General features: G+C 47.9%; 10 protein-coding genes across 12 annotated transcripts; 5 read left to right on the forward strand and 5 right to left on the reverse strand.

Moving 5' to 3' along the window:
• The first annotated feature begins 257 nt into the window (after positions 1-257).
• On the forward strand, positions 258-1,948 carry FOIG_08528 (uncharacterized protein). Its single transcript, XM_031208571.1, has 2 exons — positions 258-602; positions 663-1,948. The coding sequence occupies exons 1-2, from the start codon at positions 293-295 to the stop codon at positions 1,751-1,753; spliced, it is 1,401 nt and encodes a 466-aa protein (XP_031061577.1). The 5' UTR covers positions 258-292; the 3' UTR covers positions 1,754-1,948.
• On the reverse strand, positions 1,766-6,181 carry FOIG_08529 (uncharacterized protein; the record flags this gene model as incomplete). The annotated part of the gene is made up of 7 exons (XM_031208572.1): positions 1,766-4,233; positions 4,288-4,887; positions 4,938-4,962; positions 5,019-5,192; positions 5,242-5,505; positions 5,560-5,752; positions 5,810-6,181. The coding sequence occupies 7 exons, from the start codon at positions 6,179-6,181 to the stop codon at positions 1,962-1,964; spliced, it is 3,900 nt and encodes a 1,299-aa protein (XP_031061578.1). The 3' UTR covers positions 1,766-1,961.
• Positions 6,182-6,360: 179 nt separating this feature from the next.
• Positions 6,361-9,938, reverse strand: FOIG_08530 (uncharacterized protein). 2 transcript variants are annotated; one of them, XM_031208574.1, is made up of 2 exons: positions 6,738-9,938; positions 6,363-6,692 (listed from the first exon to the last, which is right to left on the reverse strand). In XM_031208574.1, the coding sequence occupies exons 1-2, from the start codon at positions 9,749-9,751 to the stop codon at positions 6,575-6,577; spliced, it is 3,132 nt and encodes a 1,043-aa protein (XP_031061580.1). In that variant the 5' UTR covers positions 9,752-9,938; the 3' UTR covers positions 6,363-6,574. The 2 variants fall into 2 exon arrangements, with proteins under 2 accessions (XP_031061579.1, XP_031061580.1); XM_031208573.1 differs by having other exon boundaries at positions 6,361-9,938.
• A 485-nt stretch (positions 9,939-10,423) lies between these two features.
• On the forward strand, positions 10,424-13,133 carry FOIG_08531 (uncharacterized protein). The gene is made up of 3 exons (XM_031208575.1): positions 10,424-10,683; positions 10,732-10,798; positions 10,845-13,133. Exons 1-3 carry the CDS (start codon positions 10,640-10,642, stop codon positions 11,016-11,018), a joined length of 285 nt encoding a protein of 94 aa, XP_031061581.1. The 5' UTR covers positions 10,424-10,639; the 3' UTR covers positions 11,019-13,133.
• Positions 10,911-13,155, reverse strand: FOIG_08532 (uncharacterized protein). The gene has a single exon (XM_031208576.1). It carries the CDS (start codon positions 13,080-13,082, stop codon positions 11,055-11,057), a length of 2,028 nt encoding a protein of 675 aa, XP_031061582.1. The 5' UTR covers positions 13,083-13,155; the 3' UTR covers positions 10,911-11,054.
• Positions 13,156-13,297: 142 nt separating this feature from the next.
• FOIG_08533 (uncharacterized protein) lies at positions 13,298-15,064 on the forward strand. Of its 2 annotated transcripts, XM_031208577.1 has the most exons (4): positions 13,298-13,629; positions 13,684-13,944; positions 13,998-14,236; positions 14,294-15,064. In XM_031208577.1, exons 1-4 carry the CDS (start codon positions 13,446-13,448, stop codon positions 14,549-14,551), a joined length of 942 nt encoding a protein of 313 aa, XP_031061583.1. In that variant the 5' UTR covers positions 13,298-13,445; the 3' UTR covers positions 14,552-15,064. The 2 variants fall into 2 exon arrangements, with proteins under 2 accessions (XP_031061583.1, XP_031061584.1); XM_031208578.1 differs by lacking the exon at positions 14,294-15,064 and having other exon boundaries at positions 13,324-13,629; positions 13,998-14,270.
• An 86-nt stretch (positions 15,065-15,150) lies between these two features.
• FOIG_08534 (NADPH2:quinone reductase) lies at positions 15,151-16,943 on the forward strand. Its single transcript, XM_031208579.1, has 2 exons — positions 15,151-15,798; positions 15,850-16,943. Exons 1-2 carry the CDS (start codon positions 15,696-15,698, stop codon positions 16,818-16,820), a joined length of 1,074 nt encoding a protein of 357 aa, XP_031061585.1. The 5' UTR covers positions 15,151-15,695; the 3' UTR covers positions 16,821-16,943.
• On the reverse strand, positions 16,741-19,150 carry FOIG_08535 (phospholipase A2). Its single transcript, XM_031208580.1, has 2 exons — positions 17,108-19,150; positions 16,741-17,062 (listed from the first exon to the last, which is right to left on the reverse strand). Exons 1-2 carry the CDS (start codon positions 19,106-19,108, stop codon positions 16,901-16,903), a joined length of 2,163 nt encoding a protein of 720 aa, XP_031061586.1. The 5' UTR covers positions 19,109-19,150; the 3' UTR covers positions 16,741-16,900.
• A 406-nt stretch (positions 19,151-19,556) lies between these two features.
• Positions 19,557-21,043, reverse strand: FOIG_08536 (uncharacterized protein; the record flags this gene model as incomplete). Its single annotated transcript, XM_031208581.1, has 2 exons — positions 20,422-21,043; positions 19,557-20,364 (listed from the first exon to the last, which is right to left on the reverse strand). Exons 1-2 carry the CDS (start codon positions 20,982-20,984, stop codon positions 19,557-19,559), a joined length of 1,371 nt encoding a protein of 456 aa, XP_031061587.1. The 5' UTR covers positions 20,985-21,043.
• A 1,111-nt stretch (positions 21,044-22,154) lies between these two features.
• Positions 22,155-22,907, forward strand: FOIG_08537 (uncharacterized protein). The gene has a single exon (XM_031208582.1). It carries the CDS (start codon positions 22,178-22,180, stop codon positions 22,607-22,609), a length of 432 nt encoding a protein of 143 aa, XP_031061588.1. The 5' UTR covers positions 22,155-22,177; the 3' UTR covers positions 22,610-22,907.
• Positions 22,908-22,910: the final 3 nt, after the last annotated feature.

Consider the following 22,910-nt stretch of genomic DNA (forward strand, 5'->3'; position numbering starts at 1 on the left):
ATGGATACAGCCTGCGCAGACCACAAATTTGTCAATTTCTATACCAATTAATCATTTAAAAGATAAATCTGTGGACTTCCCCATTCGAATGCGCTACAGTAAACAAAGCTGGCCGAATACGATTGGATCAAAATCTCGGCTCTGCATTCCACGTCGCTATGCATGCTGCAGCTGCACGTTGAGTTGGGCACTGAGCGCCTCACTTTCAGTCCAAGATGAAGAATAAAATCCCAATTCTGGAGCAAATTCTCTCTCAACTCAACTTCATCTTGTATTAATATTTCTAGAAGCCATGACTTCGTCTAATTCTAGCGAGGACTTATTCCCCGCCCTGGAGTCGCTCTCCAGGTTAATCGTGCCCCATATCAAGACTGCGATATTCGTCGCACTTGTTCTGAATCAATTTACTATTTTTCCTGATTTTAATGTTATTCTTTCGCAAATATCGAGCCCGTTAATTTTCATCGTCGCGCTATACTTTGGCGGTATCTGGACACTACCTAATGGCCAGGAGAGTACAAGTACCCTTTCTTGGAAGTTGTTGCTGGGGCCATTCTTTGACTTCAAGACAATCTCTAGTCGGGTCGGGACATACTTCAAAGGTAGGACTAATTATTCTTGTCGATGGAAAGCTAGGTACTGATGTTTTGTGTTCATTCCAGTGGGCTCATTGATGTCTTTGGCTTACTACCTGACCCTCTATTACGACCTACCTCTTCCTTTCCAACCATGGGTTCAATACATGTTCGTCGGCATTGTCACGGCTGTATCAGCCGCTGCATACCTATTTGCTCCCATAAGCAAGATTTACGGACCTCTTCGCTTCTGTTACCTTGAACATGCCCAGACATATTGGCTAGTGGTGAACTGGTGGTCACTAACAGCCGTGGTCCCCTTCTTCTCTCCCACCTTGCTACCCGTCTTTGGCTTCTGTCTCATCAGTGTGACAGTTGGTACATGGGTTCACATCTACTTTGCATACCGCGAGAAGGTTCGAACCATTGCCTGGACTGTCTCCGAGAATGCAGCCCGAGCAAAGGCAGCAGCTGAAGAGGCCAGAGACTTCGGTGTCATGGCGAAAAAGTACGAGGAGCAGATGGTCAACGCTGCAGCTGAGGCGAGACGTGATGCTGTTATTGCGAACTCGATTAGACTGACGGACTTTTTTGACTGCGCATCTCGTGCTTGGTCTACTCTCGCTGAAGCTACGGCCCCAGCTGAGGATGCAGTCGCTCAAGCTCAAAGGGTCATCGCCTCCGCTATCATCTGCGAAGAAACCGAAAAGGTCGATGATAAGCAAAAGGCAGAAAATGAACGACTAGCCACATATTTCAGACAATCCGCCGAAACAGCTCACGAGCGCGCAAGAGAAACAGTCGCTCTCCTCCGCGCAGCCCAAGCTTCTGTCCGCGGTTCCGAGAACGCAGCACGACAAGACGAAGTCTCCCGTCGTCATGCAGAGCACACCGCTGAGAATGCGTCTAACGTCGCTAAGTCTGTTAGTGACACTGTCGCATCTATTCAAGATGCTGAGCGCAGAGCGGCGTGGGCTGGTGGCGCCGCTGCGAGACGTGCTGAAGAGGCTGTGACTATGGCGACGAATGGAGAGATTGAAGAGGCGAAGAAGGCTGTTGCTGCGTCTGAGTCTGCGTTTCAGGCTGCTGAGGAGTCGGCTAAGATTGTTCGTGAGGGGATGGAGGCTGCGCAGAGGGGGTTGCAAGAGTGGTTGCAGAGCAGTCGGCATGGGGTTTAGGTGAATAGTGAGCTGTGTGAATGGTTATATTAACTATCAGAGTGCGACAGTAAAGACATATAGTTTCTCAGGACTACTGCTTTCGCTTTTTGTATATTACAAGATAATAGTTATACACTTTCCAACACTTTATTATCTAGAAGCTAATCATGTGCAGGGTCTGTGAAACCAGACATATAAATGACAATTGATCAGAAAAACATCAGTTTCATGGATACGTAAACCATTCCTTTGAAAATAAAGCCTTTGCTTCATTTTCAAGCAGTTTGCCATCAATGTTTCTTCCTATCAGATTCCAATGTACTGAGCACAGCCCATACCTATATGGGAAGAGGATAGAGGATCCTCGGCCGTTCTTTGATGACGTCGGCGCCGCTGCAGCAATGCGTCGGCAGTCGTTACAGCGAAGAGCATGCTTGATATATGACATGTCTCCAATTAATTCTCTTTCGTCTGAAGAGACGGGTTGGACGTCAATCAGGGACGTCGCAAGATCCCATCTGTTTAATCGGACTGCATGAGAAAGTACCCTGTCGTTTGCATAGTCGAGACCCCGTTTCAGTGGCTCTCCGAAAAACACCTTGACCATGCCCTGGCATATGGATACCGGCCAGCGATGCCGTAGCAATATCTTCACAAACAGAAGTGTAACAGTTGCTTTATGCAGTGGAACAGACCCTCCAGCCTCTAAGCACTTCGCCAGTGAGCGTTCAACAACCTGTATGTCACTTGCCTTTGCCGCCTGCACGGTACCTAGAAAAGCAAGAGTGTTATCGAGGCGTCGCTGCAAATAAACATGTTGGCTCTGATCTGAATTCCCCAAGAATCCAAATAGACCATGATCTTGAACGCGCGGTCTCTGTGGTGAACGAAGTCGTTCTGCTAGGAAGACTTTCATACGCTCCATGTCAACCAAAGCCCCTTCGATTAAAATGTCAAAGAATGATCTCCCCAGGCGCGTCCTGGAAGAAAGGATTAACTCCACTTCAAACCGTTTGTCCTGATTGAAGTTACGTAATCTTTCGACTGAGGAACCAGTGCCAAGTTCTTCAGCCAAGACTGCGAACGGATACAGGTATGGTTGTTCATGTCGCCGATAGCCAGTCTCGAGAAGCTGACACATTTCTTCCCTTAAGGAATAATCGGCTTCCCGTGGACATGCACAGCTCCGAAGCGCCTCGTTCCCATCTAGCGGGGGGAAATATGAGATTCCACTAGCGACCGCTGCCCTCAATTCTCGGACAAGATCAACGTGGTTTAGTTGCAGTCTTGCACGGCTGAGACATCGATTTTTACAGATCTCGTGATTCTTGCTCACTGCCATCCTGTTTATGATAACCGAAAGGTAACCGTGAAGACGACGATTCGCTGGCCTCTTGTAGTCCTCAACAAGCAGCATGAACACACGACAAGCAAGGCCTGCGTTACGTTTCTGGATGGCATACATAAAAACGTGGCAAAGGTCTCTCAACGTAGCAGTATTCATGAGCCTTCCATTCTCATCTGTCTCCAGGGATACTGCGGTTCCTCGGTAGGAGTCAAACCCGGGGCCAAATAAGAGGACATCATTGCCAATGATCTCGCTGACACCCTTTGTCCAGGCTGGCTCAAACCATGGCTCGCCCTGGGAGTATTGACGGGGCCTTCGCAGAACCTGGCCTAGTAATCTCCATGTAGCCTCGTTCTTGATCGAGTCGATAAAAAGCTGATGCTTAAACCAATGTTCGGAGGCATATTCATAGAATGTGTAACCCTTCGTGCTCTGAGCAGGACCGAAACTATGCATGGGAATTGAAGAGAGCGTGGAGTCGGTCCATTGAACCTTGCCAAGGCGAGCCTTTCTTGACCGCGAAGCCAGAACGGCTTCTCGTGTAAATCGTCCAATTAGGAACCCGATGTTGCCTCCGACTGCGGTTTTCATTGTTTGCTCAGCCAGTCCGCCTATATCGATATCCATGTGCGAAGAGTCTGTATTGAAGCTCCTCGCGAATCCCAGCGCCCTCTGGAAGTTATCAAGGCTGATATATGTGACGCATAGCTCACCCATGAATTGATCACACTTGTCTGCGTCAAGATGAAAATCCCCAAAGTCTCTCGAGCCTGGGGTGAGAAGGTATTTCCCAATCGAGTGGTGGCTAAAGTGGACAGTATCTGACTCTTCCACGCATATAAGATTCTCGCACCACGTAGGTAGGCGATCTATGCCACTAACAAGATCGTCCTGGTCAAGGGTCTGCTGGCCTATCTCGACTGAGAGAGCCTCGCGAAGTTGATCAAGGGTTAGTGGCTCAAAAGACCCTTGAATCAGAGTGAATGCCTTCTGAACGATCGATTTGTTGTTTTTCTTTGCGGCTATACGGCCAAGGGTGCGGTCAAATGTGGCTGGGAGGTCGACTGGAATATCTCGTAGTGCCTGTCTGATGTCCTTATCAGACTTTCGGGAGCAGATGTCATCAATCGTGAGAAAAACCCATAAGAACCTTGCACTGTATTAGAGAGACTTCTCTTATGATCTGTTAGGAGTATCTACTTACATCCCCTTCTCCTTTTGATGTATCACTTCAATGATCTCATCGACTAGCTCTGGATCACTGACTATAAGCGCCTTGGCTGAAACCTTATTCGTAATGATGTCCTCGGCATACAACCGGATATCTGAACTAGTGGGCCTCAATCCAGTATAGAGACGGGTGGCTTCAGGTAGAATCCGGTCGATGTCGCTGGAGCATGTTTCGCGGGATGACAGTAATAGTTTGATTCGACGGGGTTCTGGGAGCTGGTTAAAAACTTCGCGAAAGAATTTCAGCAGTCCTATCTGTCTTGCGACGTCGACCTCGTCCAACCCGTCGATTACAATAAACCAATCATCTAGGCTCGTTGCTGCGGTAGTGTAAAGTAATCTCAACGACTCGACTGAGAACATCGAGGACTTAGCTTGCTCTAGACAGCCATCCAGCTCAGAGATGGCACTTGAGTCCAAGCTTTGGATCAAGGGGGATGCCAAAAGCTGTTGGAGACAAGACCGAATAACTGTCGAGGCAGAAAGACTTTTCCTTTCGTCAAAACGAAGGAAAAAGAAGGAGGTGAATTGTCGAGATACTGGAGCACGGCACAGCCATTCTATAATTGAGGATCTATAGCCAGTTAGAAAGTTTTCCAAGACTAACAGTAGTAGTAGACTCACGCTAAGATTGTCTTTCCAGATCCAACTATAGATCTTGTTAGATAAAGAACGTGGTACGCACAGTCGTGACCCTTGACTCACTCTTCCCTGTGATATGGAGGACGGCTGTTTTGTTGGCGTTAGCCCACTCTTGATATTCAGGTGTGTGAAAACACCATTCAGCGGTGCCCATGTGGCGTTTGTTGCGCATGCTGTTGAATGTTGGCATGAAATTATAAGATGCTAGCTCATTGATAAGCCTGCTTCGCTTCTTGTCTGAAAGGATTGTAAGTTCAATACGTAACGTGAATGCGTATATATTTACCTCTGCCATACTTTTCCTTGAGATCTTGCAAATCTTTCATGGCAGCGCTGTACTTTGTTGCCCACGTAGAGAGTTGCTGCCTGTAATCTGAGGCCTTTTGCCTCTCCTCAGTCTGCTGCTGTTGCTCATGGCAATCAGCTTGTGCTTTAGCCAACTCAATTTCGCTCTGCGCATTCTCGGCTTTTGTCTTGACGTTTTCGACATGGCTCCGAATCTCAGTCTGAAATGAGCATGTGATGGCTCTCCAGACTTGACTGGTCAATGCTTGAAGGATGAGAATTAGTCTCAGGGAGTTAGGTAGTGTTTTATTTTACATACCAGATTGACGGATAAGGTAAATAACCTTTTCACAGCAGAGAACCACAGACGTGTGGAATTGACAAATTGAATCATTCAAGCGGGTCGAGTCTTGGAAAAGTATCTGATAGTGTCCAAGTCTGGAATATAGAGAGCCGAAACCTTGCAATAATTCAACGAAGGATTGAAATTGGGATAGAAAGTTTGCGAGAAACTAAAGAAACGATAGTTAGTTGACAGACAGGAATTGATGACTGATAAGAACATATACCGTAAATGTCAACTTAATTGAACCCCAGATGAGTGCGCTGATATCAGGATTTGATTGAATATATGTATCGATAACGGGAGTGAATTGTTGGATAATTTGTAGAAATGATGTAAGCCGTGAAGCAATGCTTTTACCTCTCCGGTTTCCACTTTGCTGCATATCTAGCTCAGCTGTGAACACAATGATCGACTGGGCATCATGCGGTAGGTTCTTCAAGCCCTGTAGGCGTTTTCGATCATCATCCGTCAGTGTAGCTTGGAAGTGAGCGACTGCATTCTCGAGCTCAGTAATAGCAACACTCCTGTCGGACTGGGTGCGGTCGCCTGTTGAGGGTGCAGCACGCCGTGGATGCGATGTCTGATGAGGAATCATGGTTTTCCAGCATGGTGTTAACCATAATGATAGATGCTGATGGCAAGTTTTTGGGCGAACGGCGCCTCGGGCTTTCACAGCCTGATCTGAGGCCTCACGTGCCACCACAGACAGAGTGACTGAAACCACGGATTTGATTGGAGAGCGTCTTCACAAGGCAGATTTGGCTTCAAATGACGTCTCTTGCAGCTGATGGCTTGGTTGCAGTCCTGTCGCATGCTTTATCTATACATCCTAATTGTTTCCTTGTTTCACAATTGTTGGCACCTTGTTTACTGGCTCTCCTATCAAATTGATAAATGAAGATAGATGCGATTCCTTCTCCATTTTACTAAAATTCAGGCCAAAATGACCAAAGTCTCGCTTTTGCTAACATTAAACCGCAATGTTGATCTATACCCCATAGTGTATATACGGTGCCCAATCGGCCGACCCAAGGTTATTGTCCGTACTACCGATCAAAGATGCGTCTCTGGCTGAACGCGATAGAGACCCTTTGGCTGCCTCATGGCTATCGGAGTCAGTAGCGGTTCTCAGATTTTGGCAAGTCCCGTACTTCTCTATCCACCTTCTCCTCAACTCACGAGTTGCCTTGTGCAGCCCCTGGCAGATAGACTCATCCGATATACCGGACTCGAGAAGCTCCTGATACGTCATCTTTGCCATCTCAACAGACAGATCATCTTGGACGTTCCACAACGTCCCGATCACATGCCTGAATCCAGCGATTTGGCACGCGCTAATGAGGTTGATGTTCTCGTCAAATGACGTCTCATCTTTGATCTGGCCTGTGCCGCATGCTGAAAGGTATGCGAGGAAGGGCGCTTTTTGACGAATATTCATGTCAAGAAGGTCAGAAACCTTAAGCGAGTCATCCTCCCAGTCTTCTAGGAGCAAACAGCTCTTCGATGGATCCTCTGTATGAGCCAGACCATGGCCAGCAAAATGGAAGATTCTGCAATCTGGGAGATATCGGATAACCTCTTGCTTAGTACGTTCGGGTATGATTGACTTCAGCTCCATAGAGCGGATGATACCGTCTATCAATTCTACCTCTTCGTTGGCAAAGGAAAGGGTGTCATGGCCTGGCGTATGCTCCATTGCAACGAGCAGTGCCTGATCAGAACTGGATGACTGGAATGAGTCTCGACGGCCACGGATGATGTTGCGGATCGACGAGCCGTATGAAGAGATGACTGTGTCTAGTACTGCGTCAAAACCTTGTTGCCGATGGTAGCCTGCTGCATGAAGCGGAAGTTGAACTAAAGGTCCTGTCGGGATCCACCAAACATGGGGCCATTTATCTGTCGGTGGAGGCTTGGTAAAGCCTAGCATATTAAGTATAGGGCCCATAATGGTATCCCAGAGCCACTCAAGGGTTTGTGGACTTGCCAGGCTCCAAGGCTTGATCCTGCGCTCCAGTTCCTCCAGAGTTATACTAGATAGTTCCAGCGCACGAACCTGGCCGTCCGAGACCAGTAGAGCATCACAACGGAGTCTACTGGTGTTGATGGCAACGATTGGACCGCGCTCTGAGGCATTGCAGATTTCGTCTTCTGTATGTGAAACCATGAATTCCTCATATCCAGGTAGCTTACGGATCTCAACTGCCAGCTCAGTGAATTCTTTGGCAGCGGCATGCCTTCGATTGATCGAAACCTGTGACTGCACATCCGTGGTCTTGCCATGTTCAGCACGCCGGTCCAACTCACTTTGCAAAGCACGATATCTCTCTGCAAGATGCGGGTGCTGCCTCGCGAGATCTTGCACATCGCTCCGCATGTCTTGTAGCGATGCTCCAATGATACCACGGCCTTGTTCGAGGAGCTGCAAGGCTATCATGGGTGACCGATCTGCTTGTAATGCTGCTGCTGCTGCGTCGGAGGCTAACCCAACCACTTTACCAAGAACATACTGTCGGTCGTGATTCTCGTGGGACCATGACACAAGCTTTGGTATGAGACTCACGGCGAGCTTTGCGGTATCGTAAAGTTGCTGACTGTCTGAAGAGTTGGAGAGAATGGCTTGGCCAGCTGTAATCCGATCTTCTGTCGCTGACCTCTCGTGATTAAGAGCTAGTTCGTAGTGTATGATGGACTGTTCTAAGACATGCTCGTCTCCTGTCGTGGTAAACAGGTTTAGGTAATATTTAGCAAGGCTGTTTAGCCACGCTGCTCTGAGCGGATGATCTTCTGACATCAGGCTCAAAGCTTCCTCGGTGTTACGGATGGCCTCTTCTAGATCGTCAAGATCTCCTGTATATTCGTATCGATCACCCAACTGGTTGCCCAGAATATTCAGATAGTCTGATCTCTCGGAATGACCCAAGGGCATTATATTCAATGCTTTCCTCTCAAGCTCGATAGCCTCATCAACATCATCCAGATCTCCTATTCTTGAAAACCGGTCGCCCAACTTAATTGCAAGGTTGTACAGTCGTTCAGGGTTGTCAGGCTCCAGGTCTAATGACTTTTTGGCGCAATCAATGGCTTCGTCAATGTCAGCAACATCTTCAGTTCGTAGATACCTGTCACCGAGACGATTCCCCAGATTTGTCAAAATCGGACCTTGCTCGTCTCCAGTGGGTGTCAACTCAAGAGCTTTCCTTTCCAGCCGAATTGCCTCTTCTAGGTCGGCAAGTCCTTCGGTCTTCAGATACTGGCAGCCGAACAATCGCCCTAGACAATGCAGCCACCTGGACTTCCAGCGGCTTTCGGGAATCAGGGCGAGTGCGTCGGTTGCAACCAGAAACGCCTTTTCAAGGTAGGCTTCATCTTCGGTTCTCTCATGGAGAATGCAAAGGTGATTCGCCCGCGTTATCATCCATCCAACTTTTTCTTCTTCGGTGACTGATGAATTCGTTATCTGTGCGTGGAGCTGAACGCATTCTTCCAGATCCCGTAGCTCTCCAATCCATCTATACCGATCGTAAAGAGTTTGGATCAAATTCTTCAGCGCGTCTTCGTTCCCAGGTTTTAATTCAACGACCTGTCGCATGATCTGGATACTCTCATTCAAGTCCAAGATTGCTCCTGTGATGTCTGACCGTTTGTTGAGCTTCGCGCCCAAAGCAGTAAGCCTGACAGCCATCTGCATACTGCTAGCAGAGTCCATTGCCTCAAGTGACAGCCTGTGGTAGTGAATTATCTGATCAAAGTCGGCCAAATCTTGCGTCTCCTCATATTTTTCTTCGAATAGAAACTCAAGTCGTCTGAGGAACACTATCTTTCGGGGATCGCTCCCTGGTGTTAGGCTCAATGCCTGTATCCCCAGCTCAATGGCTTCGTTCATGTCATTGAGATCTTCTGTTTCCGCAAATCGATCGCTGAGCTCATTACTAAGTAGATGTGACTGAAGAGCCTTGTTTTGGTGATCGTGGGGTGGAATTAAGGCAAGTATTTTTCTTCGCACGTCAAGGGATTTGTGGAGATATTGTACATCGCCGGTAGCTGCAAATTGTTCTTTGAGTTGCTTGATGAGATCATTCAATTCGGACAGCCTTGCTTCTTCATTATCTAGGCCATCCTCGAACTTCTCCCTTGGGATACTGGTTGTTTGGATAGGTTCCATTGTCTGGTGTACATCAGCGCGAAGGCATCGGGCTACAGTGGAGGTAATACAGTGCGCTTACAATTTCTGCGGAAGGGATTGTGATACCTCAGAGACCTGTTCGTCAAGATCAAACTTGATGTTTTAGCTACATTTAAAGTTCGTTAGACGTTCTGCTAATTCAATTACTTAGATATTTAATTGCATAACTATACATAGAAGGCTTGGAGGCGTTGTGACAAGAATCTAGGCAGCCAGGCTACTCGCTACGTACATGTGCATTCGAGGTATCACAGACGCAGCAGTAGTTCAATCACATTATCCTGGCGAAAATCAACTATGCACATTTTAGGCTTACTACAAGCTTGGTCAGCCAGCCACTGGCTTTCACTTTATGATAGACAAGGATGATTGTGGAAAACAAGGCCTCCAAACAGGCAGCAGCCAAAAGATGGCGAATCGTTGTTGTGTCTCAGCAGTGGTGTAACCTCCTGTAGAATCTCATCACCACTCACAGGTAGTTGCCTTCTCTCCCAGCATTCCGATAAGGAGGGAAGCACATTAGTCGCTGATTCGACGCAGAAATCTCACCAACCAACCAACGATTCTAATAGGTGGAAAAAATGCTCACGGTGCATCAAAGCTGCCTGTCTATTGCTACATGACGGCTCGCTTAGAACCTCCCGGCGATGTGTCGCCTATTCTTTGGTAGGCCTACTGGGTCGCAAGACGGTTGAGCCGCATTCGCTGCCCAGCTTCTAAAATCCGAGCGCTTGGGCTCAGCCTCCACTACTTTAAATCTTGGATCTACTGCTAGTACTGTATAGGAATAAGCAGGTAGCTACCTCAATTGGTCCTCGTCTCTTAGCAGCAGCGAATCTGTTTGAGTTTGCCTCCACCACATTCACGATGAAGGATTCGTCAGAGGATCAAAAGGCTCCAATCGAGTCAAGGTATGCTATGTTTCTCAATATATGATGGCGCCACTGATCGTCGCATAGTCAACAGGATGCGCCTGAAGTGGAGGTGATTGATGGGGGTCGTCCAACCATTAGAACCTTCGCTACGGTAAGTTTCTGCGGCAAGAGGCCTCTACCTGGCTAATATCCTTTAGACCGCGAAGCTCAGGCCAAATGACATGGTCAGGGTACTCTCAAATGGATCAACATATACAGTTTCAGAAGTGAGAGGAGGAAAGTATATCCTTTGCGATGATAGTGGCAAGGAGGTTATGCAAGGGCGTGAGTATGATGAGAGTGAGTTGGAATTGGTAGATGATCCTTTCTAAAGCCTCATCTGATCCGGAACCATGAGTATCCATATGCTAGTTGACAGAGGTCCAGACTATGAAATTGTGCGACATCCACGCTCCCTTACTTCCTGTACTCCTCATCCTTCCCCCAGTATCCAAGTGCTTGATAAAGTCGGAGATTATCTCTGCACTCACAGACGAACTCCTCAAGCTTACGTTCATACCCAATCCTGGCAAAACCATACCCGGAAATGAAACTGGTTTGTCAGTGATGAAGACTTTGATGACATCTCGAGCCTGAGTCCCCAGATTAAGATGACCTGGAATCGTCATTTTCAGATTTATTTCCTTCGCGCCGCGGTTCTGGCAATGGGCTGATGGTGGCACGAGGACATAATCATCGCCTCCAGAACCGGAGACAAGATTTTTCACACCCCAAGAAGGATCAAAGTCAAAGATGGCCATGTAGAGAGGGTGATTTGTATGGTTCTCGATGGTGAATCCAAAAGTCCCCCCATCCACAACTTTGAAAACACCATTTGAAGTGGAGGCCACAATAGGCTTGATGTTGTACTTAGATCTAAACTTCGGAGACGGAAGTACATTAACTAGGCCTTCGAAGTATTTGAAAGTGGCAACATGCTGAAGAGTCTCCATCATCTTCGGAAAGGAATCGTCTGACCCATCGTCGAGGGTCGGTAGTTGAAGCATATTTTCTTGCGCTTCACCAACAATTTCGTATGCCCTAGACTTGTTAACTATTAGTCGAAACATACAAAGGTCTTTTTCTTCGGTTTCTGTAAGTATTTGGAAGTGCTTTAACACTTTCGACTTATGTTCCCACTTCTTCTCACGTATCAACTCCTCCGGAAGCCAAGCATTGATCTGGTGGGAAGAAACTGTTGATAGTTGTGTGGCCTTTAAAGTCACTAGATCCTTGGTGCTGAATGGGGAGACTGTGGACAGTGTCCGAACTCCACACGACATTGTCAACTCGGACTCAAAGGCCCAAACGTTTGAGACCATGAATCTGAAGCTGCGTTTTGCGCCAGGACTTCTAGTTGAACCAGTTGAAAGACTATTCTGAACAGTGAACTCGTCTCCAATTGAGATTCCATGGACCTGCCCTGCTTTAATGAAGATCCTCGAACCTTCTATCTTGTATATTGGTAAGGCGGTGAGAGATTCTGTCTGAAGTAGCGAACCGAAGAATGAACGGAGAGTGTTGCCGTAGCGCATTGGAGTCTGGCTGCACCCTGACGCCTGCATCAGAGAAACAACCGTTTCATGGAGTGATTGGTGCGACACAGCCTCTTTCACCTTTGCCAAAGTAGTAAGAGCTCTGAGAAGGTGATGCGTCAGTGCGCCTCGTTTCTGGGTCTTGTTGACAAGAACTTCCATGGCCTTTTCGTGGGGACCGCAAGCAGTAATAATCGTGTAACCCTCGGGATTGACAAGCCAGTCTCTGTCAATTTTGGCATCCCGCCCGGGAATTCCCAGTGCGTCTCTGCATTCTCGTTCCTGCTCCACTCTGTCCGCGTCGAGCGATGGATCGTATTTCATAGCCCGGACTCGGTCGCCTCGAGTCACGGCACCTGAAAAACAGCAGTCCAACGCGACTGTGACAATGAGGCCGTTGCCGACCATTCTTTTGAGAGCCTGGGCTAGATAGCGCCCGCGAAAGTAGCTGGCTCCGTGCTCGCCATCTTCGTAAAGGACGAGACCTAGCTCGCCGAAGCCAGTTTCGCCGACGTTGCCATCCGATGGGAGCTGAGTACCGTGCCCGGAGAAATGAATGTAGACATGATCTCCAGCCTTCGCAGAATCAATGATTATCCGAAGTTGCTTCAGAACATTTGCCCGGGTTGGCCTGTTCTCAGGTGTCTCTGGTGGATCTTTGGTGGACTGATGATCCTTCGCTAGCTTCGGTACAGTGGCTGTGAGCACGGATGCATGAATAGCCGTAGCGCTGTGCTGTTCCAGATAGGCCCTGACGTCGCTAACGTCGTCAACACTGCCGTGTAGATGTCGATCATTGGGGTAATAGTTGATTCCAATCATTAGCGCCCAGCGCGCCGAACATTCTTGAGTGGCTGCCATTAAAAGAATTGCAAAGGATCGCAATAGCAGCGTAGTTATGTATGGTCTGATTATAAAGGACGAGAAGTTGGACTGTTGGATGATAAGCATTGCTGTTAATGCAAATCCCTGGTATTATTGGGGCTGAGCGCACGCCCAGCTGACGCCTCAGCGGGACAGCCGAGCCTATAAGCTTGGGGTCGCAAAGAGGCAGCTCGAGACACTAAAAAGTACAACTTCAATCACAAATGCACTTTCTCGCGGCGTTTCAACCTACTGAATAGGGTGAAAATTATTAGGATTCTCCAGCCGCTTCAACATTCTTCCAATATTAGAGTTACCAAAGTTTGGACGGCAATACAAGCTTTCCGAGGAAGAAGCACGATGTCTTCAACTACTTCCGATATCGAATTGGGCCAGTGCAACACCACGCCATTATCGAGGATAGGTACAAGCCGCAGAAACTGGAGGTTCGGGTGGCCAAATCTGGCCTGGCCATCATCAGACATCTCACTTCCTTTGTCACTGTTTTGGAACAAGAGTGCTCCGGTAATGCAATTACCGCAAAGTAAGCAAGGCTGTCAATGAATTTGCTTATAAGCGAGGCTAACAGCTGTCAAAGTCGAGGACTATCCTAAGGGATATCCCCAATTTTCGTCTTTAATATCTTCACATGAGTCCTTTTTCGTCGCACGAAGGTTTCTGAATGTTCGTGCTCGATTATTATTACTCAAACAAAATCGTGTTGTCGCACTTGAAAGCAAGCTGCACAAGATTGATAGGGACGAAGAAAGGCCATTGTTTCTCGGCAGTTCTCAGCGGGACCAGAATCAAGACAGAGCTCAAGTTGTTGCTGAGCTCGACGAAGCACTAGAGGATCTAGGTAAAATGTTTTTGACAGTTCTAGTGGTCTTAAAGTTGAACTAATAAGCCTAGACAAGTTCCTATTAAGAAGTCGACAGATTTCTGAACTCGAACAAGCCGATCCTCGAGCTGTAACGAATCTGCAGAACTGGGTCAATGGCACGGGTTCTATAGCACGAGCAGAAAGCAGGTTTTTGAACTATCCACCCGAGGAGCTCCTTAGCACCAGTCCACGGGATGAATCTGCCATGATAGGCCTTGAAAACAACGTGGCTGAGAATCTGCTTCGTGTGCGAGATTACTTTTTTCCGGTATATCCCTATGCAGTACCTGAATGATATTCCCACTTATACTTACGTAACTTACAGAGCTATTCTCCGAAGGTCTCACGAGACAGCGCTCATATTTATATCCCTACAAGGTCATCTACAGCTTTTATTTCTCGTGCTTTGATGACACCCATCATTGTCGTCGTGCTATTAGCCCCTGTCATTTTATGCTCCTACCTAAATAATACTTCATCGCGACTCTTTGCTGTTGGGGGTGCAACGGTATTCTTCGTTGCCATGATTTCTGGTGGTACAAGAATGAAGAGTCAAGAATTGATTATAGCTGGAGCTACGTAAGCAATACCTTGTGTCCTTCATGTACGTCCTACTGACCTTTATAGATACGCTACAGTACTTACTGTTTTCCTCTCAGAATCTTCGGTCTTGCCAGGGTGAAAGAGTCATTACTACAGTTGGTATGCCGTCTGAAGTGTGTTTTTGAGAGTGTCTTTTTGAGTTCATAGACCTTACAGCTGATGTTTGCATCGCCTGCCTTACCTCGCTATGGGACTAGAAGGCGGTGTCTGTTTTTGGAGGTGCAACACTGTACAATTGTCTGGAACAATTTCAACAATTAACTGTTGATCAGTATGGTTTCTGCACGCAGGCCACTGCCCAGTGCGAATGTTGCGAAGATAGAAAAAGGTGCTCATTTGCAGAGCCGCTATGGATGTTTCATATCGTACCTGTCATGAGATGAACATCCTTTATAGCAATAGATGACCTTCACAACGCACGATATCTTGCTCGCCACGCCGTTACGGCTACCAGCAAGGTTCAAGTCGCCACTGTACGACAGATGAAGTTCTTCGGCATCACCTTAGACCCTTTTATTACAAATCTCCATGTTGAGCAGACTGAACCCTTGGCTGGAAATGCCTGGCAAAGACGGCACGGAGAGTTCCGTGCTGGAAAGCGGGACCTGTCGTGCTAACTAGAAAGGTGTAGAAGCGGCGTAGAAACCGAAACCGAAAATCGAGACCCTCATAAACCCCACAACAATAAGATGCTGACACGTAAATACGCGCATCTAGCAACTTCACCTGAATTTCTCTCGGAGACTTTTTTCGATAAAAGATTGGACTATTTTCTCTCGGGACAATATTTAGGCCGTTTCGATATACAATCGAAATGCTGTAGACGTATGAAGCTTGCAAGTCAAAGCTTAAATGGGTCCCGGGTTCATGATAGACCCCGAGACCCGGGGAGTCTAACGATTAATAGAAATAGATGTTGATCCACCAGCATTACTAATGTAGGTCGAATGCCGAGGAAATGAGGTCATGTATATCATGCGAAAAGGCGAAATGTACTGCATAACGTTACTGTAATACTGTTTCAAGTGCCATCTATAAGAAGTGTTCGGTATCTATAGCTTAACTACAGAAGTTCGTCGTCAGGAGAAAACTCGCAAACGAGATAACACACAAATACAAACATCATGAAGGAAGCAATCGTCAAGAAAGACACATCCGTCGAGATCATCGACTCTCCGATTCCTAAGCCAGGCCCTGGTGACGTGCTCATCAAGGTTGTCATTGCAGGTAAGCCAAACCATCCCCTCGTCCTCTCATCATAAATATTAAGCCTTGAAGGCACCAACCCCAAGGATTGGAAGATCCCGATTTGGCTCGGCGAAGAAAACAACAGCGGTGACGACATCGCTGGTATCGTCGAAGCCGTAGGCGAAAATGTCGTCGGCTTCCACAAAGGCGACCGCGTAGCCGCATTCCATGAGATGAGAACTCCCCACGGTGCTTTTGCCGAGTACGCGACCGCGCCATACTACACAACTTTCCATATCCCCGATTCAGTGTCTTTTGAAGAGGCGGCTACCATTCCTCTCGCCGCGTACACTTCTGTCTGCGCTTTGTTCCAGGAGCTTGAGATCCCCGAGCCTTGGTCCCCGCTTGCCAAGACTGAGGCCAAGCGTCCTCTTCTCGTTTACGGAGCTAGTACCGCTACTGGAGCTTACGGTATCAAGCTCGCCGCAGCTGCAAATGTTCATCCGATCATCGCAGTTGGAAGCCAGCGCAGTGCATTTATCAAGCCATTCCTCGACGAGAGCAAGGGCGACGCTCTTGTTGACTACACCGCTTACAAGACTGAGGAAGAGCTGGTCAAGGCAATCCAAGAAGCTTTAAAGAAGGGGGGTGCTCCGGATGGTCGATGCTGGAAAGCCTTTGACAGTGTGTCTGAAGATTCAACCATCAGAACTGTTACCAAGGCCATCGCCGGTCCTCCAGACTCGACTGGCCGAAAGCCAAAGCTGACCAATATCTTGATGAAGACTGAAGTCGAGGGTGCTGACCCTAGCGTCGATGTTGTTGTCTCGAAGGTTAGCCATGTTCATGACAAGGATGAGAAGAACAAGCTCCTTGGTGTTGTATGGGGTGCAGCGTTTGCTAGGGGTCTTCGAGAGGGTTGGTTCACAGCCCATCCTTACGTCATTGGTAAGAACGGCCTAGAAGGTCTCTCTGAGGGTCTGAAGGGTTTGAAGGAGGGCAAGACACGAGCTCAGAAGTTCTTGACTGTTATTGGCGAGACACCAGGAGTCAGCGCTTAAGCTTGGAACAAGATGCCTGATGGTGCGTCTGTCTACAGTACATAATAGTCCCAGCAAAGTCTATAGTCTAATCTAACTTTTCAAGCGAGTCTATACGCCTTTTTATCTTCGTAAACCTTTCTCATCACACGTTTAATGGTATCGATAGCATAATGTGAAACGTTCGTTTCTGACGTTGTAAGAACGCTTTTAACCTGATCAGGCGTCCACATGAGATTCGTCGATGTCGAAAACGACGCAGTCTAGATCTTATCAGTATGCTTATTCGTATACAAATGGAAACTTACCGTAGGGTTGTAATCCGGGTTCAAGGCATTCGGCAGGAGCGGGCAGTAAATAATGTACATATCTTGCCCACTCTGTCTTCTTCCATAGAAGACCCTGGCGTAGTGATCTATGTATCGAGATTCGACTTCCGACGCGTGACTTGAAGATAAGGCTTTATTCCGCTGTGGGTTGTGGAACTCCCGTGTCACATCTCTCAGCTCAATGTCAAAGTCGGCGGCGAAGTGGTGAAGCCGCTGAACAGCTGCTCCGGTGTGGATATCTGAAGATGCATCGAAAGATAGGAAAACGTCGACACCCCGTTCTGGCCGAGCGAGGATATGATTGGGAAGATTATTCGCCATGCCTGAGTCCATGAGCCTTGTACGTCCTTGTGCTTCCCACGGTGGGAATGAATGCGACTGCAAGGCTACAGGATCGGAAACGGATTTGTCGCTGCTGTGCATCCCTCTTTGATGCCGATGAGACACCCGCGACAGGTACATAGAGTGCTCCGAGGTGTGCTCTCGCATCCCTGCAGGTCTTTCAAGTCCATAAAAAGGATTCGGGTCGTGGCCCGCACGAATCGGATTTCCCCAAAAGCCCTCAAAGTGCTTCGACTGAAGTAGGTTGTTGAAGAGGGTGACCAAGCGTGCCACCATTGTGTTCTTGGGTATAGTGACCAAGAGAGCTTTGATGCACTCTGCCAAAGGGCCCGCTGGAGCACTGGTACACTGGCCCAGCAAGAGCGAGAAGGACTGCTCAGGACGACGATCCACGGAATACCCAGAAATGAAGGTTCGCCCCCATGCCCAAGTTGGGACGTAACGGTTGAGGTCCGGACTACCGACTTCGAGAGGTGAGATTTCGAAATACTGGAAGAGCTTCTTAGACCGTCTGTTCGGAGATACTGTTGAATTTGCTTGATCATTTCCTTCGACGGTGTCAAGCTGTCGAGATGTTGGCTGTTTCTTGACATCCCTGGCCTTGGCGGAGATTGTCTTTGGCTCATATGAATACTTCGGCACGCGCCTCACGGCTGCGAGAAGCGGCATTGGCTCCAGTCCCTTATCGATACCCGATCGATGCCAGATCTTGGACCACTGAAATGTCGCTCTGCTCAGTCTTCCCTTTGGCTCTCTTGACAGGAGTTGATATGTTGCCGTAAGAGTCGAGTAAAGATCCATGATTCCCAGCCCAATGATGCTCTTCTGCGCTTTACTGACCAGAGGGCCTATCAGAAAGTAGACGCCTCTCTTGCTTCGTGCAACCATATTCAGGGCGTGGATACTCATGGGGTGCGCAAGCTCACTAGCCACTGTGAGATAATGATCGATCAACCGTTGTATGTCATGTCGAGCGATGGTATAGTAAGCCGCAAGAGTCCAGCAACTTCCACTAACGCCGGCAGTCCAGGTAATACAATCCCATAGTCCATGCTTCTTGGCAGCTGAAATGAACCCGACAAAGCCGTACATCACCTTGTAACCCCCACCTGAGCCGCCCAGCGCGATGAGCGGCACATCTCTGAGGTCAACCTTCTCATCAGGTGAGAGGTCTAGGAAGCGATGTAACGAATCTTCTCCTTGTGATGAAATTCTCAACTTCCGAAGCCCAATGAACTTTTGTTCTTCATGATGTAGAGAGGAGCCATGTCGGACATGAGCATCCCATTTGAGCTCAGGGTATGTTGCGAAGTCCGTCTCGTCCCTCTGCAGGAGTGTCTTGACAGATGCCAAGTCGACAGCTCTTTGATACCATCTTTCAACGATACCCCTAGTTTTCTGAGAAAATGAGATTTTTGCTGGTGAAGTCGCTAAATGACGAGAATTTGTATCGCTCTTCTCTTGTATTGTAGGAAACGAAACCACAACTCGGCCGTTCCGAAAACGTGTTCTTGTATGAGTTACACGTACCCTCGATGAAACAGGCGTCGCTTGGACGAGAGAGACCAATGAGCAAAGACAATATGTTTTTGCATATAAATAAGCTGGTGACTTTCGAACTGAAGTCAAAATGACCATTTTTCCAGCCTTCAAAGGCGCATGTTGAGGGTGTGAAAGAAGTTGAGGTTTGTAAACAACGCATCTTAAATCGTTGGCGTCATTGCTGACTGATGCCGCTAGCTCCGGCAGCCAAAGAGCGCTACCACGTGGGCGTTAACCTCCTCTAACGTTTGAAGGGGCCAACCAGAGAACGGTAAATGCAGGGTAGGTTTGATATTTTCTGCTTACTTAAATTACCGACAAGGTGGGAGCAATAAAAGGGTATCGGTTCAAGAATAATACAGTAGTGAATTGCTGATCTATAGTGACATTTCTTGATGCATCTTATCGAGACATGGTTCGAATTCACTACTGACCAATACTCTCGCTCTCCACCGAAGCACTCCTATCACACCTCTGCATAATTCACAAATCGATCATCCCCAGCTCCCAACATATCCCAACAACTTAGAATACATATGAACATCTAGAACTTAAACTCCCATGCATATGTAGTCACATCATCAGTCTGGTAGAACGGCAAGGTAACCTGACCATTGCTAATAGTGTGGCCATAGTTACCCAAATCCTGAGGAGGGCCCATCTGGCTGTAGTGCACGTCACTGCCCACAGCGAATTTCCAGGTCCTGACCTGAAGCGTTCCAGAAGACGGGAGACCCAACTTTGCCAAGCCGGAGAATATCACATCATAAGTACCAGTGGTAGGCGGATGGCAGCCAAGCAATACTCTAGCGGTACGCGCTGTAGTATCCACCGTCGCATAAGCATCAAGCCGACCGTCAGAAGACACAGAAGTCGAAACGCGCTGGCCCGTCATGTTGTGTGAGTAGTAATTATACACCCACCAGTCTCCGTTGGCAAAGTACCCTGTAGAAGCGTAGTTCGAGGGATTAGGCTTGGAGAGAAGACTGGCAGCCAAGTCGTGAAGCTGTGTGCCTCCTAGCCAATTGCCACGAAGACCGATAGCATTACGGCGTTCGAGCTGAGAGATCCAGAATGCAGATCCGGCGGGGACTTGCTCGTTGAATGTGGCGTACTCGTTGATGTTGATTTGGCGTTGGGGAAGACCGTATTTAGTGAGTATCTGTTGCAAGACGCCGTAGCTGTACTCGAAGTTGGAGCCTGAACCACCCTCCTCGTGCCATACATATTGGTCGGGGACGGAATTATTGTTCTTGACGAATTGAGCCCATTGTGTCCACCAGGAATTGGTTGTTCCTGGTTGGTTGGCGAGAGTTGGTCCGGACGTCAACACGTTCTTCCCAAAAGCATCACTGAATAGCCAGTCAGTCCATGTCTTGTCTGATCCTCAGAGGTAACTCGACACTTACTTGAATTGATGCCAGCCGCGACCCCACATCTGAAGCCACTGGTCAATGCTCCGTCCCCAGAAGCACCCCCCCTCCGGCTCGTTCCATATATCAATGACCAAGCCTTCCTGCATGTTGTATTTCTTGACATTTGCAATGATAGCCTGGACGAATTTGTCATAAGACGACCAATCGCCATTATCACCTGGACCCGGTGACGTATTGTTATTAGAAGAGCAATCAAAGCCCCAGAGGTCATTCAGCAACAATACAAAGCCACCATTGTGACGACGCGTGACGATATAGTTGTTATGAGCGCTAGTAAAGCGCTGCTGGAAGCTAGCCTCATTATAACTCCATCCATGGGAGACTTGGGCACCTGCACCTCGGTAATAGTTAAAACCGAAGCCAGAGAGAAGACTGTCTGGAATCTGGTTCGTGTTGTCGGGTATGCCGTACAGAATACCTGCGGCGAGATGCTGAGGTACACCGGTGGTGGAGGAGAAGTCAATCTTGGGGCCGGCACTGTCAGCAGCTACGGTGCAGACAGCGGCGAGGACTGAGCAGGCCTTGATAATCCACATTGTTGAGAAGTGCTCAAAGAAGAATGCTTGAATGGATACTATTCCACGACAATGACTACAGTCAACGCCCTCCTTTATATAATACGGTCCATCCTCATGATCTACGTACATTTCCTGGAGAACCCAGCAATGTTACGCTGGCTAAAAGGTACGGCAGCGGATAACCGGCAATTGAGATCCTGGTAATACGGAAGCTGTTCTTATGACCTGTTTGCGGGGAAGATCTGCCGATTTGTTTATGGCAAGGACGCAAGGCTCACACCGTCAAAGCGGCCAAACCATGCCTTTTGAATAAGTCCGGTGGGAGTTCCGGTGGGAGAGAGCTTCCAAGGAGCTTCTGTAATTTACTTTTCTGGTTTTGATGACCTCTCATTGAAACGCTTATATCTATCAACCTTACCCCAAACTAACCATTCAGCCTGATTATACAAGAAACTCGACTCATTTCTTAGGCACTGTGACCGGTATGCATAACACCCTGGTCACATCCCTGCATAATCCGGAGAACCTTGGTGAAACGTTGATCCCTTGATGCATCTTTTGGAGGCATTGCTCTTTGTCCGCCCCGTTTCTGATGTTTGGAGTTTGCGGTCATTAGCAAACGAAAGCCCCGACGCCGCACGCACGTCCACAATTGGAATACGGTGTTATTTCTGATGCACTGTACAGATAAATCATTTTGAGATGTTGACAAAATTTACACAAATTTGACAATTGTGATATGCAAATCTTTCGAGCCCAGGCCGCTTCCAACTTTGTAACTCCCCGAGCAAAGAGTCTTCATTTACCCATGAGAGCACGGCAAGATAACTTACAAATCTTATTTTAATTTTTACACCCGCTTCGGTTGTATATAGATACACGAACTGCAGTCGATGCGTCGACATCAGCTGATTTGTTCCATGCACTGTTGGCTCCTGAAAGACCAACATGTGATTGGTGCCTTTTGTTGATAACACATAAACACTCCAGCCACTTAACAACGCCAATGTGTCGCAAGAAAGGTGTAAAATTGTGGTACCTGCTGCATATTTGTGACATCAGGTTTGCTTCGAGGTGAGCTAGTCATACGTCATGTCCCCAGTTACGTCATCCAGGACCAACATCCACCACCAGAATATAAACTCACCATCTAGCCAAGCCTCGACATGGTAGTCATCTAAAACACAAATTCTCACCTCAAATAAACCAAAATGTCGAAACTCGTTGAAGACGTCAAGTCAGGCCTAAAAGGCATCCGTGGAGCCGGCGACGCTCTACGAGGCGAAGTCCTCGACGCAACAGACCAAGCCTTCGACACCAACCCGCAACACCCCGAGACTCTCAAAGACCGCGTCGACAACAGAACCATTGCTGAGAAGGGAAAGCAAGAGATGCACGGCGCTGATAACATGATTGCTCGTCGCGAATGGGAGCACAAGGGCGTTGAGCCACCTGCGCATGTTGGACGAAGGGAGAATGAGAAGCCATTGGCGACGCAGACAGAACCTCTTTCCAGAACGGCGGCGCATGATAGACCTAATGAGGGGTTGAGTAGGGAGCCAGAGATGGGGCATTTCGGGAGTAGAGGAACGGAGGGCGGTGTCGTGAAGGACCCTGATGCGAATCTGCCTAGATATGCTTAAACCTGAAATGTAAAGGCCGTCTGGGTAAGATATCATGATCTTTTACCGGCTCTATCTACAGCACTGACTCTTGATCCAGCATTTCGCCACTACGCTCCTTGGTTAATGATACCCGTTCAGAGAGGCATGAGGACTGTTAGTTCGTAAGGTAGCTCACATCATCTCACGATACTGAGTTGAGTGGAACTCTTTTGACTGTGTTGAATTGATATATCTCATTAAGATATCATAAGCTTTAAGTATCAATGGATCAGTCATGGTTGGCTAAAGGAATAAACACAAGGATTTTGTATCAGATAGT

Source organism: Fusarium odoratissimum, assembly GCF_000260195.1.
Source record: "Fusarium odoratissimum NRRL 54006 unplaced genomic scaffold supercont1.13, whole genome shotgun sequence".
Taxonomy (NCBI): domain Eukaryota; kingdom Fungi; phylum Ascomycota; class Sordariomycetes; order Hypocreales; family Nectriaceae; genus Fusarium; species Fusarium odoratissimum.

Bases quoted from the DNA above. Each gene is read 5' to 3' on its own strand.
- FOIG_08537 (XM_031208582.1), top strand. From the start codon at position 22,178: ATGTCGAAACTCGTTGAAGACGTCAAGTCAGGCCTAAAAGGCATCCGT.
- FOIG_08532 (XM_031208576.1), bottom strand. From the start codon at position 13,082: ATGGCAGCCACTCAAGAATGTTCGGCGCGCTGGGCGCTAATGATTGGA.
- FOIG_08528 (XM_031208571.1), top strand. From the start codon at position 293: ATGACTTCGTCTAATTCTAGCGAGGACTTATTCCCCGCCCTGGAGTCG. The intron at 603-662 runs GTAGGACTAATT...TGTTCATTCCAG, and splicing joins GGTCGGGACATACTTCAAAG to TGGGCTCATTGATGTCTTTG.
- FOIG_08535 (XM_031208580.1), bottom strand. From the start codon at position 19,108: ATGGTCATTTTGACTTCAGTTCGAAAGTCACCAGCTTATTTATATGCA. The intron at 17,063-17,107 runs GTAAGTTTCCAT...GATAAGATCTAG, and splicing joins ACCCGGATTACAACCCTACG to ACTGCGTCGTTTTCGACATC.
- FOIG_08530 (XM_031208573.1), bottom strand. From the start codon at position 9,751: ATGGAACCTATCCAAACAACCAGTATCCCAAGGGAGAAGTTCGAGGAT.
- FOIG_08533 (XM_031208577.1), top strand. From the start codon at position 13,446: ATGTCTTCAACTACTTCCGATATCGAATTGGGCCAGTGCAACACCACG. The intron at 13,945-13,997 runs GTAAAATGTTTT...TAATAAGCCTAG, and splicing joins CGAAGCACTAGAGGATCTAG to ACAAGTTCCTATTAAGAAGT. The intron at 14,237-14,293 runs GTATATCCCTAT...CGTAACTTACAG, and splicing joins TGCGAGATTACTTTTTTCCG to AGCTATTCTCCGAAGGTCTC.
- FOIG_08534 (XM_031208579.1), top strand. From the start codon at position 15,696: ATGAAGGAAGCAATCGTCAAGAAAGACACATCCGTCGAGATCATCGAC. The intron at 15,799-15,849 runs GTAAGCCAAACC...TAAGCCTTGAAG, and splicing joins CATCAAGGTTGTCATTGCAG to GCACCAACCCCAAGGATTGG.
- FOIG_08531 (XM_031208575.1), top strand. From the start codon at position 10,640: ATGAAGGATTCGTCAGAGGATCAAAAGGCTCCAATCGAGTCAAG. The intron at 10,684-10,731 runs GTATGCTATGTT...ATCGTCGCATAG, and splicing joins AAGGCTCCAATCGAGTCAAG to TCAACAGGATGCGCCTGAAG. The intron at 10,799-10,844 runs GTAAGTTTCTGC...AATATCCTTTAG, and splicing joins CCATTAGAACCTTCGCTACG to ACCGCGAAGCTCAGGCCAAA.